The following is a 14,390-nucleotide window of genomic DNA, read 5'->3' on the forward strand; positions in this document are numbered from 1 at the left end:
CGTCAGTTGCGAGTTTTGATTGTCTGACAAACAAGTCACCTAGCAGGTTAGCTTAATCTAAGTCTTCTGTCAGTGGGGTTGAATCAGGTCCTACGAACGGTGGCACTGATACTGATACCTCACCTTGATCCTCCCGTAAAACGACTGCGAGGGGGCTGGGGTGCTAAACTTCCCCATCGCAAATCGTGGTCGCCCCTCCCATTGAAAATTCTCGCTGCGCCCATGCCATGAATAGATGACAACATGCGTCCGTCCCATTTTTGCATTTCAATCTTTTCTTTGCAGTTCGCATTGCAATCTGATCGCAGTGGCGCATAGTCGGCGATGGGCTTTTAGGTAGCGAGATGTGCGGTTTTGTATTCATGACGAGTGTGTTTAATACAGACTTTGCACGCATAGTTGCATGCATTCAAAAGTTCTGCAAAAAGCGTGAATGCGTGCGTGAATATCGTGAATTAAACCGCACCGTTCGAGGTGTGTTCGATGCAACCCCCATCGGCACAAACATGAATCACATGAGTCTCAGGATACGCGGGCCAAATGAAAACGCCGTGAATGACTCCCCATCAGCGAAAGGAGCAGTCAAAGGGCCAGCCGAAAGCCGGCGAGACACCGCCTCCAAAATTTCCCCATATGCGCAAAATGGACTTGTCCAAGCGATCATGGCGTCAGTGGTTGAGCCGTACAGCCAATGAGCGAGCTCTCATAGCGTTCTACTGGAAAAAAAAATGAGCGAGCACCGCCAGGACTTCCCGCAGTCCTAACGCTTGCTTTTGCGCACTCGATACCCACCTTAACGTGCTGGCGTGGGTCTTATCAAAACGACCATGCTTGACCTCCCGTGAACTCTGGTCTCCTCATAGTTGCCATGATGTCCAACATTTGGTGTGCACTCTTCATGATTTGACGAAGCCTTCATAACTATGCACTTTTTTTCGCATGGTGTCTGGAAGTTGGAGATTCCAGGGTGTGTCGGCCTTCTTCCCGACCAGGCGTGTGTGCCTCAGACCCCCGGTAGGGCGCAGGTTAACAAGTAGAGTAGATTTTGCCGTCGGCACGTGCGATGGGATTTGCGTGTGTTCTGCGATATCTGTCAAAATTGGAGCAATTAAGTGACTTCGCCGGTCATTTTTCGTCGCACTTCTTGTCTATCAGCTCATGCAATGCTCACTGGCGTGCACACCTGCATGCATGCAAAGCTCCTGCCAGACTCGTACGCATGGATATCTGGAACTAAGCCGCCTGCTCGAGGCGGTTTGATGCAACCACCATCTACAGAACATGAAACGCATTAAGACGGCGAGGGTCGGCGCACCGGGGCCTGGGACACCCTCCCGTGCTCTGTATGACATTTTTACCCGAAATGCTGATAAATCGCAAAGTTACAAAGGCACATTCTTTACAATTTGATCCGAACCCTTTTAATGGATGGATATCTGGGATCAGCGCTTACGCTAAGCAGTGCTTGTTGTGTGAGCCCTGACCACCACCATCCGATAGCGCAATTCCAGGCAACGGCAGAATTTAGTGACGAAAGTTCAACGTGCCGCAATGCTCGGCACGGTCCGTCCTGCCCTTTGACGTCAACTGACCTTTAGCGCGACTGCTGCCACCGGCCGCAGGCCATACCTGTCAAGGGCAAATAGCAAGCGCCCTAAAGCGACTCGAACCCACCTTGCCACGGATGGGTGGATCGGAAGGCAGGCGCTCTAACCAACTGAGCCACGGGCAAATGGTTGATAAGGGTCACATGGCACATAATTGTTCGTGACTAGGAATAACAAAATCAGCGAGTTTTTTAGGCATGGTACGTTGAGAGCCCTTAGATCCCGACGTCAAATTGTGACGCTGTCAATGGCTCCCCACTGGCGAAGAGAGACGTAAAAGGCCGGCCGACAATCGACGAGACACCACATTCCAAATTTTCCCAAATGTGCAAAATCGAGTCGTCCAACCGACCATGGCGTCTGTGGTTGAGCCGTGCAGCCAATGAGCAAGCGGCTTACTGGAAACGAATAATAACACGAGTGGCGCTTGGCACGCGAGGAAGTAAATCTCCAAGACCGTAAAAGAGAGGTCAAACCATCCGATGATCCTCGCTTCATTTTCCCTTAGCTTTAGCGTGACGTCAGTCGTGTCAGTCACGTCACTGATGTCGAGACTTTAATGCGTGACGGACTGCTAGGCGCTGGACGTAATGCTAAGGGGTAACCAGAACATCGAAATATTCGTACAGATAATGCAAAAGCCATTAGCGGGAGAAATGCTAGAACAGTGAGCCAATGACGCATCATTCTATGGTGAAGGTGATGATGTGCTTTGCAGACCTGTGCGACCTTTCATGTGCAATGACATGAAAAGCGGAAACGTACACGCGAGACTGATGGCAATAGGGCGGCAGGAACATCGAGCTGTCTTCGTACCTGACGAATGTACTGGGAGTGACAGATGTATGTGACCAGCGAGCCGATTACGCAGAATTTAATGGCGAGTATAATGATGTACGCGGCAATGTTAACACGTACTCGGGTGAAGGGTCACGTCGACATTTCTCCCGAGGAGTGTCAAAGTGACCCCCCTTCATTTTCCCAACACGACCTCCGAACGCCGAAGCGCAGTCGCACCAAATTTTGCATAGGTGTGGGCAATCGAACAGCGGATTTTGTGGTACACAAATTTGCTTACCTTGTAAGGTTTCTGACCTATGGCATGTCAAAGTCAGATCGCTGCTGTGGGTGAAGGCCATTTCTGGGCAATCATTCGATCTGATGCGACAACGGAGTGTTAGGCGAAGCCTAACTTAAGTTGCAGCTTTCGGCCAGGACCTTTCCAGCCACGTCTGAATAACCTTCTCTCGGCTTCAAGAACGTAGCAAACCGATGTGGTCGGCATAGGCTTGGGTTAAAATCGGGACCCACTGTCGAAGCGCCACCGGTGACTTAAGAGGAAAAGAGAGAGAGAGGGGGGGGGGGGGGGCTCTACGTGCACCACACATACAGCTTTCACGCTGGGAAGCCAAGGAAAGCACCATTGTGTGATGTTGAGAATCGGTTAAAAGAAGGAGGGTTTGTATAGAAATCGCTCGATCTGCTTACCGAATTGTACCGGCTCTTTGAGTTATTGCCGCCGCGAGTTGGGGGACTCCAAATCTAACGTGTTGCATGTACACGCAGGCTACATCTTGGCACTGACCATGCTATAACCGACATGTGCACGCAGTTTTTTGTGTCAGCGAAGATGGTTGATAAGGTAAGAGTATACGGCCTTGTACATCACATTTATTGATGAAAAATTACATCTCCTATTGCTTTCATATACTGAAAAAAGGGATAAAAGTCGGCTGGGATGGAAGCAAAATATGAAAAAATTAAACGAAAAAGACGACAAGTGAAATCGGAAAGGTCGAAAGCCAAAACGTCAAAAGGGATAAAAATCGACAGGGATAAAGGCCGAATCCAAAAAAGTTCACAGGGACAAAAAAAAACAATGGGAAAAAGTTGACAGAGACAAAATTCGAATTGGAAAAAGTCGAAAAAAGACCGAATGTCAGCAGGGATTAAAGCCGGCAGGAATAACTCGAAACAGAAAAGTCAAAAGACGAAAAGTTCAAGGAACAAAGCCGGCAGGAAGTCCACGAGAGCTTCCGAGTGGTGATACTACAAACTTGCAACCTCACAAGCACAACCTGAAACGCCGAGGGCTGGTAATATAATGGACGTTGCTCTGTGACGTCGTTTAACCGTATCTCCTTGTATATTGTAGGTCGATAACTCGGCATAGGAGCTCTGAACTCAAAATACCCAACGCAGCGGTACAGCTTCCTATTCAGCTGGGGAAAAGCGGGATGCCCCCCCCCCCCCAATATGAGAAGAAAGTGGGCCGAATTCGGGCAGAAATACGTTTACTGGCGTATTCAAGGTAGGTTACGCTGTTTTTTCCCACCGCGGTCCCCCTCCCACCCCCTTCAACTCATTTGGTGAAACTACGCCCCTGGCCGAAAGTAAAGGGGGTGTCCAGCCCTTGGGGCATATTTCAAAATAATACTGGAGTGAAACTTCAGGGCAACTTAGTCTTATAATAGCACTGGGTTGTGCCGGTGCAGTACCGTCAAGACAAAATGGGGGCATCAGCTCTTATCATGTTTTAATTTTTCCATTTCACTCTCTAATTTCAATGATTTGATAACTATTTTCGGCCCCAAGTTACGTTGTCCACGCTTTGTAACAGCTCTACCCAGTGCTAGTACTCTTCTTCCCTGGATCCGCGACCACCGTCGCCATGACCATGACCTTGCACCTCTTGTGGTGCGAAAAAAGGACGTTTGCGGTTGGTCCAGCGGGCATGGGCTGTTACTGAAAACTTGGTTTGTTGAGGTTTGAGCCAATGCCGTATAGGGATTATGTGATACTTCCATTTCCAAAGCCAAAATGTGCCTCGAAAAGAGTTATTGTGGTGAACGCCATACAAATCAAGGCCATACTAATAGGAAACAAATCAAGGCTATACCGTAACGCTTCGCTAAATTTGCGGATAGTAACTTCATGTATGCATCTATATATAGATATAGATAGAGATATAGATATAGAGAGAGATATATATTTACATATGTATACAAATATATATATATATATATATATATATATATATATATATATATATATATACTTGAACGGCGCATTGAAAGTTCTTGTACCACTTATAACGGACAAGACACATAAGTGTCTTGCAAACATGACAGAACACACAGGTTGGAAAACGCAGGACAAATTAAGTGTATTACTCTCATAGTGGCCAGATTTAAATGGGATTTCTCCCGCAGGGTTGGCTACTTCAAATACAAATTATGGACCATTCAGAAGGATTTCGAGAGAACTGGCATTGCTGATGAAATCGTACGCGCCTGATGCAACAAGAAGTAAAAAGTACAAAAAGTGGAATGCTCCATTCCAGGCCTTTCTCGTTGATATCAAGCAGCATAGCTTTGTGCCTGGAACGGGTCCACACCATGTCGGTATTCTTAAGGGTTTCGTGATGCGCACGCAGGTTCACTGCCGGCACAGCCGCACAACAGACACCGTCTGCTGTCCGGCAGCCGCGCTGCGTACCCCACTCTCCTCTCTCTCCTCATTGTCAAACCCCAGGGATGCTGCAGCCGCGTGCCACCGAGCACGCTTGTTCTGTTCCTTCCGGTTTTGTCGGGCTCGGTCTGGTCCCGTTTGGTCCCGTTCTGTCCCGTTCGCTTCTTTTCGATCACTTCCGATGCAGCCTGGTCGTCTCCGGTCGCGCGTGGTCCTGTTCACGCGCGCCTATGTCCTGTCGACGCCCGGTCCGGGCACGCGTTCAGCATTCCGGTTCGTCCGGTCCCGTCCCATTTGGTCCCGCCTGGTCTCGTCCGGCTCTGTCCGATCCGGCCCCATCTCGTCTGTTTTCGCCCAGTTCCATTTGGTATGATCTGGTTAGGCATTGTCCCATACGCTCCTGTCTCATCCCATCCCATCCAGTCTTGTTCAGCTCCATCCAGCCCCAACTGTCTCGCCTCGTGGCCACAACTTTGCCCACCTCTCATATCAGGCGCCAAGCCACGGGACATTTCTGTTTGAAATTATTTTGACTGCCGATGTTTTTACATGCTCAAGAAAACCTTCATTCCGGTCAATGTTCTGTCCTTTGACTCATCGCGTTACTTCTCTTATCTCTGTCAACTTTTGGTCTTTGCACTTTCTCCTATTCTTTTTTAATCCCGGCCAACTTTTTCCCCGATCAGTGTTTATCCCAATCCACTTTTATCCCTCTCAACTATCTTCCGATTCGACTTTTATGTTCTCGACTTGCATTCCTTTCGACTGCATGACATTTTACTTTTACGATTCGACTTTCATCCCTGTCGACCATTATCTCTTTCGACTCCTTGCCCTTCACCTTGTTTCGGATTCGAATCTTATCTCTGTCGACTTTTTCAGATTGTAAAGCCTAAGGCACCTCGAACTCATCGGTCGCCACGGTGGGTGGAACGTAAAGCAGACGCTCGAACCAAATGAGCTATTGGGATGAGCTATCGAGTTGGACCTGAGCTATCGGGACGGATCTAAGCTATCGGAGCGGACCTGAGCAATCTGGACAGACCTGAGCTATCGGGACGGACATGAACTATCAGGACGGACACTTCAATCTTTGACACTACGCTTTCATCAGTTGTTATCTGCATTCATAACACTGCCTCCCTTGTGCATTTCGTCCTACGGCTGCTAAAGTTATGTTTGATAGTTCACCAGGCTCTATAATATCGTATCGATCGAGTATAGCATAGCATGCCATATCATTAACGACCCTGCATAGTACATCCAACAGGCCTTTGACGCCATATAGTGAATATGGCAGCAAACGCTACCATGATGTCCGTCCCAGCGCCTCGCTTCATCCTTGAGCGGTCTCGTGACACCTGAGAAGTGTGCGTCGTCACGCATTGGGTGGTCGTCGGGGGTCCCGCTGCGTTTGGCATGACGGATGAGTCTGTGTTTGGTTAGTATGTAAGCGTTATGGTTGGGAAATCATTTCTGAGGGAAATGATAACTGGCCTTTAAAATTTTTCAGCATTTGTACTTTGTAGTTAACCTTGAGCCACTGCGTGGTTAGGATGAAGGCTAGGCGAAATGAGTTGATGCATGGGGTTATCACGGGTGGGGGTTGGGGGCATTGCTTCAAGATCTTGGTGTGTCGGACTCTATATGATGGTATCTGGAGCTCACTGGGCTCTCAGCTAACATGTGACCTGTTCCTCATGGTGATCTTCATGGACACAAAGGTGTGTCTTCTGTTTCAAAGCTGTGTCCTCAGCTTCACTGAGTCTCAGCACAGCCAGTTACATAAACAGGGACACCCTCCTCCCCTTGGGGCAGGTGGCTTGTGCCTGCCAAGAGTAGGAGTAATATCTTGTCCAGCATAATGCAGTGGGCTGGCATGGCTGCTTTGTCTTGGGCAATACTCCAGGGCATACATGGTGGACTCTGTAGCTGGCAGTTGCTGGTTTGGGGAGCTGCAACAGTCTGTGGCATTATTACTTTTGTGGGGGAAGGCAGCCAGAAATGAGTGTTTTGTGTCAGCCCCTTTACATCTGTGTGCTGGTATTATTTGCTGTGCTGGTTGATGGAAGCTGGCTCTCCCAGTGCCTGTTATTTAGCCATTATCACTTGGTTAACATCATGACAATTTTGATTGCCAATATAGTGTATTGTGGCATAGATGGCCATTGCATGGTTAGTGCTCTTCTTCTTCTTATTTTTTTTTCTGGTGCAGAGGTAATGGAAGATCACCAGCAGATGATAGAAGAGTTTTTGACTAGGTAGGTGGTAACATTGGAAAGCTGCACTTGGTCTTCAGGATAACCAGATTATGAAAGTCAAATTAATTAAGATAAGACATTATCACGGACACCCAACATATCTGCCAGTGAAAGTTGAAGGCAGTTCACTCCGCATGAACTATATCAGGATTGTTTCAAAAGCATGGGGGATAGATGAACAAAAGCTTGTGTTGCATTAACTGGTTCATTTTTTGTAGATCATGCAACAGAGGTCTGGTCTCGACTGTTCGACCATCGACCTTTTATGAGAGGAGAAATTAAGTCTTTCATCCATCATTTTGAGGTAAGCTTTTTTCGCCATGGATCGCTTATGTAGCAGGGCAACAGAGAGCTGTGTTAGAATGCATGGAGGTTTTTTGTATTCATGTCATGTAAATTAAATATATTCATTGCTAAGCAAAACTTGCCAGCCCATGCAAGACCACCTCATTGAAAAAGTATTACACCTTGCATTATGCCATTGGGTTCCATTGCCATTGCCACAATTCACATTTCAGTGTTTTGGTTGCTGCCCCTGCTATTGCTGCATATGTTATATGTGTGAGGTTTTTCCTTTTGTTGGCGTGGCCCAACGTGCGCATGCGCAGAACAGGGAGGACCACGGATGGCGACATGGTCCGGGGGTCTGCTTGGCTGAGGTTGGTGTGCGCGGTCGTCGGTCGGACCGGCACCGCTGCAGCATGCTTTGTCCGACCCTCAGCTGAAGCACGCAGGCGGCCAGGCGCCCGAGCTGGGCACGCCGCTGCGCCAGGTGCGCGAGATCAGCGACGGCCTCGTGGACGGCTGCCGTGACCTGCTGGCGCAGACGCTGCCGACGCTGCTAGAGGACGCGGACCTGGTGCAGAGCCAGTGCCAGACCGTGCTGCGTGACGCCGGCGCCAGCGACCTGGTAAGCAGCTGACCCCACAGGCTGAAAGGAGGGCTGCTGCACTGCTGGCTGGCTTTAGGTGGGTGCCATTACAAACAAGAAAACTGGAGATGTGATCAATTGAGGTGCAACTTGAGGAGCTTTTTTTGTTTGTAATGTGCTACTCATGAAATGTGTATAATTGTTGTGATCTTTACAAATATTGTTCTTTGTTCATCTGCACTCTTTGTTTTTAGTATATCATAACTAGATTTTGCAGTTATTTCGGTTTGACTGTAAGCACTTCTTAATTCAAAAGTGTGTTTGCTGTCACACCACCCCACTATTTGCGGTACGTAAAAGTTTCGCCAACATGGTCCAAACGCTGTCAGACTGGCATGTGCGGTGCAGCCGCCCGGAGGCAGGGCTGGCTCAGGACAGAGAAGTGTCACGGGAGCAGGCAGCACCTCTGAGGTCGACTCACGCGGCATGTGGCCGGCCGCAGGCGAAGGACCGTACGGCCGAGCTGCAGATCGTCCGCGAACAAGACTGGGGCCAGTTCCTGACTGAGATCGAGCAGCTGCGCGCCCAGGTCGACCAGGAGTTCGCCCGCAAGGAGCACGATCTGCATGAGCACTACCGACGCGCCGAACGGAAGCTCAACTAGATCTGGGTAGAGTGCAGCGCACCCGCGCAGCTTTCTTGTGATTTTATCATGTGTTATCACAGCACCGTACAAATACGGCATGCAAGTCGCGGGATCAACCAGTGTAAGGTGTTCATACTGGTTCAGAGCTGTTGTATGCGATTTGACGACTGCTTCTTTGTGTACACAGTTACCATTATGAGGACTGGTAATGCACAATGCACCTGCCAATTATGGCATTTGCTCCTGCTGTGATGCTCATTCGTATATAGCCCACCAACCAATTGTGCCATTTTGTAAAGTATAATAGCATTGTGTTTGCTATGGCCGTGTTAAAACTGTCACATCTGCCACGTGTGACGGTCTGGCACGGGCCATTGCGGTCGAGGTTGCCTGCGCCGCTGACGAGCGGGGCGTGCAGGATGGAGCTGTGTCCGTCGGAGGAGGCGCGCGCCGCCGTCCGCCGGCTGCTGGAGGCGCCGGGCGTGGCCGACGAGGCGCCAGAGGGCGTGCGCCGCTGCCTGGCGCGGCCGGACGCCACGCTCGGCCTGGAGGAGGTGCGCTGGCTGCGCCGGCGGCTGGCGGCGGCTGGCGACCCTGCCCCGCTGCTGGGCCTGCTGCGGCGCGGCCGTATGGTGCTGCCGGCGCTCGTCACGCCTCCCAGAGACCCCGAGCTGGAGGTGCGGCCGGCGGAGAGAGCTGTCAGGGCGTGGGTGTGCCCGGCGCAGCCTGCTCGTGTACGCTTCAAACTGTCATCACAAAGTTTTGTAACGGTCCTGTGACTGTGAGATACCGAGGGCATGGACAATGGCGAACGTCCGGTACATCTGTAGTCCGGGTGGCATACACTTCTTGCCTGCACGGCTGGAGCGTGTTTTTACAGTCTGGGAGTTCATTTCACTGGTCGATGTGTCCTGTAGCCATTTTCAATCCAGGCTTCAACTCCCCAACTGGTATGAATTAAATCAGCTGTGAGTGCTCACAAATCCGCGTGGACCCTTAGTGTCATATCCTCCTATCAGCCCATGAACTAATCCATGCAAGAGCCAGGGGCATACTCGGTCGTGTCGACCGCCATCCGGCTGATGCGTGCGGGTTGCTGGCGTGACGAGCCGGCTGCCGGACGGGAGAGCTGGGCGGGACCGTGAGCCGCCGCGTGCCCACCGACAGGCGCGGTGTCAGCGGCTGCGGCTGGAGCAGGACGAGCGCGACTACCGGCGCATGGTGCGCAACGTCGACAACGCCCGGCTCCGGGAGCCGACGATCGCCATCGGCAAACAGAGTGAGTGTTGGCGGCGCCGGCAGCCCGTTACCGCCTGCTGAGATCAGTCGGCTACCGCCCGCTGCGGTCGGTCGGCCACCGCCCGCAGCGGTTGGGCGGCGACCGCCCGCTGCGGTCGGCCGGCCACCGCCCGCTGTGGTCAGTCAGCCACCGCCCGCTGCGGTCGGTCACCCACTGCCTTCTTCGCTTGGGCGGCCACCGCCCGCTGCGGCCGGTCAGCCGCCGCCCGCTGCGGTCGGTCAGCCGCCGCCCGCTGCGGTCGGCCGGTCACCGTCCGCTGCGTTCGGACATTGTGGCAGGTGCAGCGTGGTGAGCGACGCGAACAATCGTTGGAAGGCTTCAGTGGTTTTAATGGCCGTGGGCTATTTAGTGAAGCGCTTATGCACATTGCACGCGACGGAAGGCTGTAAAATATATTCAGTTATATATTATGTGTAACTGTGTCTACCCGTGTTATGCATGTTCAATGGTACATATGTTTTCAATATCATTAAGACCGCATTTCAAGGAACTTCAACATAATTGCGAAATCAATATTTTGCGTTGTGGGTTGGGGACAGAGAGAAAGATGAATTGTGGCAAAAATATCGTGTTTGCGCGGTTACCAACAGTTGCATGTGGGGAGTGAAAAGCCCTGCTGATGTTCTGATGTACATCCCGGCCCCCGTCTCCTCCCGCATTGTGGGAAGTATTGTTCTCACCCATGTTCCCCGCCCTGCTGCAGTGCGCGAGGTGAACGCCCAGTTGGTGGAAGTGGGCCAGGTGGTGTTCTCCGTGGCAGCCGCGTTCCTGTTCGGTTACATGGCGATGGCGGTGGCGGCCGGCAACGCCGACACGGGCCGCCGCATCCTGGCCGGCCTGGCCGCCGCGCTGGTCGTGCTGGTGGCCGAGGGCTACTTCCTCATCCGGTACCTGAGCTCTGTCGACGAGCCGCCGATGACCCAGCTGGCGGCGCCGGCCGCGTCGCCGCGCGACAAGAAGCGCCAGTGAGGCGCGCGACCGTGCGGACCGGCTCCGGAGGCAGGCGGACCGGCGCGCTGGGAGCCGCTACTGGTGCGCTGGTTACCAGGGGACTGGCGGATCGGTACCGGCAAGCCGACAAACTTGGACTGGCGGACTAGTGAAGTTTGGCTGAGGGACAAGCAGACGGGGGCTGGTCGGCCTGAGACCAGCGGGTCTGTCGGCTGGGATGATGGATGGCGTATATGAAAACAGCGGCCGACAAGGAGCTTGTGGTGACTAAGCAATGTATACTGGTTTGCATTGCCTGACCGACACGTCACTGGCCAGAAGCTGAGCTATGTTGGGTGGTGTTAAGCCGATAGTACTGTATGTTGGGTGGTAGCCTTGCCATGGCTCTTTGCAACTGAGTTGACTGCCGGACGCAGTCAGTGTGGCCTGGTGCTGGATATTTCTTTAATCGTATATAGGAATGGTTACATGACAGCAGGCCATTGGTGTTACCAGCAGAATATCTTATTACTTGTAAGAGTGTTTGTGAGCTTTGGGCTATTTCAGGGCGAGTATGATCAATGACACCTTAAGTTTGTTCTTGTGGTGCATCATTCCAAATGGTACCGCGATGCAATTTCTTAATGCAAGCATTGCATATGTTGCGTGTGTTTTAGCGTGCAAAAAAAACGGAATGTAGTGGACGTGAACCATCGGTCCCAGGCTTTGTAGCTGGATAAATTATCAGTGTGTTGCAAAAGTTGTGCCAAGAAGATCTGGTTTCGAAAAGGGTGTCTGCCATAGCGTGCGGATCGCGAGCTCCGTCGGCATGGATCGCGTGGCGTCGTGCCAGACGCCGTTCCAGGGGTCGAAAGGAGCTCCGCAACCATCAAAAGCACAACCGGTTTGCGAGTGGTCCAATGCAAAACACGTTCCTCTTTCCAAGGTGGTGATGAGCGGCCTTGGCAGGGACGGTAGATGCTGCCTCGCCTAGCTCTCAATCTGACCGGCCGGCCGATGTATTCGTACGCAGTATTCGGACATACCACCGCCGAGCCTACAGACACAGCCATGGGCTCCACGGAATAGGGGGAGGGGGGGGGGGCATGCCCCCGATTTGTGCCAAATTAGATTTTATGCGTGCGAGATTGCCTAGAGAAACACGGGGGGGGGGGGAGACAGGTGTCCCCCCACCTTTGACCGCTGGCCGTGACGAGGCGGGTCAACCCACCACAAGGCAAGCCAACCCACCAGCTCCGCTGCGGTCACAGTCTTTGGGTGACACTTCCTTCAATAATGGGTGACGCCGGAGAACCATGGCGACGCTAGCCATCCGTGATGGGACGTGGGGAGGCGGGAGTTTGTTTTGCTCCGTTTTTAGACGCACTGACGAGCGTCTAACAAGGCACCAGGTCGGGTCGTAGGGGACTCTTCCGCTCAAGGGGCCCCTCTTCATCGCTCAAGGGACGTTTTTGAAATATGTGTATCTTTTTGGAATGTCATACGGTGTCGCAGAAATTTGGCGATACGGATGTTTTAAATCGCATGAGAGTACTTTGGGGGGGGGGGGGCTCACGGAGGACATGACCGCTTCATCCCGCCTCGCCATGGCTATGGAACTGGCTATGGATGGGCAGGCATAGCAACTTATGCAACAAAGAGGGACGGGGCTGCCTGAATTGTTACGAAGACTTGAAGTCTGGGGCCAACCTGTGAGTTGATCCGTGTACGTGTGGAGAACGGACCGTGGAGGCATTATGAGTGTCGCTATGTCGCTATGATGGTGAAATTGCAAGGACGTTCTTTCGCGCTTGACACCGGCGTTGCAAACTTGGAGCTCATGCATGCTGTCGGGCAAGGCCCATACAGCCCTTACATTGGTTGAAGGCACGAGGTGGCGAGGACACCATGAAGTACAACAATTGCAGGTGCATGTGGAGCTGATCGGGATACCTCTGCACGCGTCCAATGTCCAGCGGCGCGCAGAAAGCTGTTTTGACAAGGAGGTTCTGGCAAATAACATCGAGATATCATCACGTGACGAATAGGTCGCGATGGAAAATAATGGAATGTGGTGAAACCAGCAGGACAAGAGGGCTACCGAAAAAGCGCAAGCATCCGTAAATGTCCAAAGGATCAGTACTGAAATCGGCTCCGATTCCAAGTTTTGCGAAATACATCTGATTGCTCATATTTGGCTCACGTTAACCATTTTATCCCTTTGCGAACTGCTTTCAAGTTTGGGATGTTCAGCTGATTTTATCAAACGATACAGGTGCGCCATGTATGTATTCGCCTTTCAGGCCCAATGTTGCTGCTTAGGAAAGCATCTGAGAGCGGCCCATCGTCTTTGTTGTTAGGGGTGTTGTTGGGTCCGAGGTGTCCGGATTCCGGTTCGTATCGCGTTGAATATGCATGACGGTGAAATGATATGCAGCATGTTTGAACTTCCTTAAGAAGGTTGAGATTTCGTTAGGTAACGGCATGTTTCATGTTTTGAAAAGAGGGATTCAAGTAGAGCTGAACGATAAGTTTTGAATGTTGTCGTGTTTGAACATCCAGGTATCAACGTCCAGAGATCATATTATGCTATCATGGTACTACTCCCCAGTCATATGGCATCACGTTTGAACATGTTGAAATATATGAATTGGTTAGAACATGTTAAAGAACATGAACTAGAGTGTCATGGTTTGGCTTATTAGTGATAAGCTAGGCTTTTTGCTGGATGAATTTGTAGTATCACAGTTATTGTATGTCAGAGTCTCATTTTGAAACAATCTTGCACAAGGTGTTGATACAACAAGGAAGCAAAGCTGCTTGCCAAGTTGAGGTGTTGAATAGAGCCTGCTCATTGAAACAATGCTTAATGCCCAAGTTTCATAAAGGTTATGCTTCATGTCTGGTCATTTGATGAAAAGTTTTCCTTATGCACCTTATCAAGGCTTCTTTATTGGTATGGATCTAAGCAGATTATAAGCTTCCTTGTCATCACAAGAAGGGTTAACTCTACACCCTGGGTTTCCTACTCCCTGTTCATGGTCCTGTTTGGTAGCTTGCCTCATGATTCCACTTGCTGCTTTAATCACAAGCCAGGCCATGTAATGCCACAACCAGTTAATACAAAACCTAATGCCATATGAGTTCTGCCACTATTGTTTTTTACATTCCCATAAAGCTGTCACATCAGCTGTTTGCTTTTCTGCAATGTTATGATGTAATTCAATTTTATGATCCTGCATTCAGTTTATTTATGTAGCATGCAATTTGCAGGTCATGACTAATTGATACCATTGAGATCAGA

General features: G+C 50.9%; 2 protein-coding genes across 4 annotated transcripts; both read left to right on the forward strand.

The window, feature by feature from the left end:
• The first annotated feature begins 6,445 nt into the window (after nt 1-6,445).
• Nucleotides 6,446-9,325, forward strand: Muted (biogenesis of lysosome-related organelles complex 1 subunit 5). 3 transcript variants are annotated; one of them, XM_037220006.1, is made up of 5 exons: nt 6,446-6,519; nt 7,558-7,643; nt 8,061-8,249; nt 8,713-8,880; nt 9,242-9,325. In XM_037220006.1, the coding sequence occupies exons 1-4, from the start codon at nt 6,498-6,500 to the stop codon at nt 8,872-8,874; spliced, it is 459 nt and encodes a 152-aa protein (XP_037075901.1). In that variant the 5' UTR covers nt 6,446-6,497; the 3' UTR covers nt 8,875-8,880; nt 9,242-9,325. The 3 variants fall into 3 exon arrangements, with proteins under 3 accessions (XP_037075901.1, XP_037075900.1, XP_037075902.1); XM_037220005.1 differs by having other exon boundaries at nt 9,275-9,310; XM_037220007.1 differs by having other exon boundaries at nt 6,475-6,527; nt 9,275-9,310.
• A 160-nt stretch (nt 9,326-9,485) lies between these two features.
• Nucleotides 9,486-11,748, forward strand: LOC119096701 (transmembrane protein 199). Its single transcript, XM_037219595.1, has 3 exons — nt 9,486-9,533; nt 10,024-10,135; nt 10,860-11,748. The coding sequence occupies exons 1-3, from the start codon at nt 9,486-9,488 to the stop codon at nt 11,123-11,125; spliced, it is 426 nt and encodes a 141-aa protein (XP_037075490.1). The 3' UTR covers nt 11,126-11,748.
• Nucleotides 11,749-14,390: the final 2,642 nt, after the last annotated feature.

This window comes from Pollicipes pollicipes, unplaced genomic scaffold (genome assembly GCF_011947565.3).
Source record: "Pollicipes pollicipes isolate AB1234 unplaced genomic scaffold, Ppol_2.1 Scaffold_4295;HRSCAF=5057_pilon_pilon_pilon, whole genome shotgun sequence".
Lineage (NCBI taxonomy): Eukaryota > Metazoa > Arthropoda > Thecostraca > Pollicipedomorpha > Pollicipedidae > Pollicipes > Pollicipes pollicipes.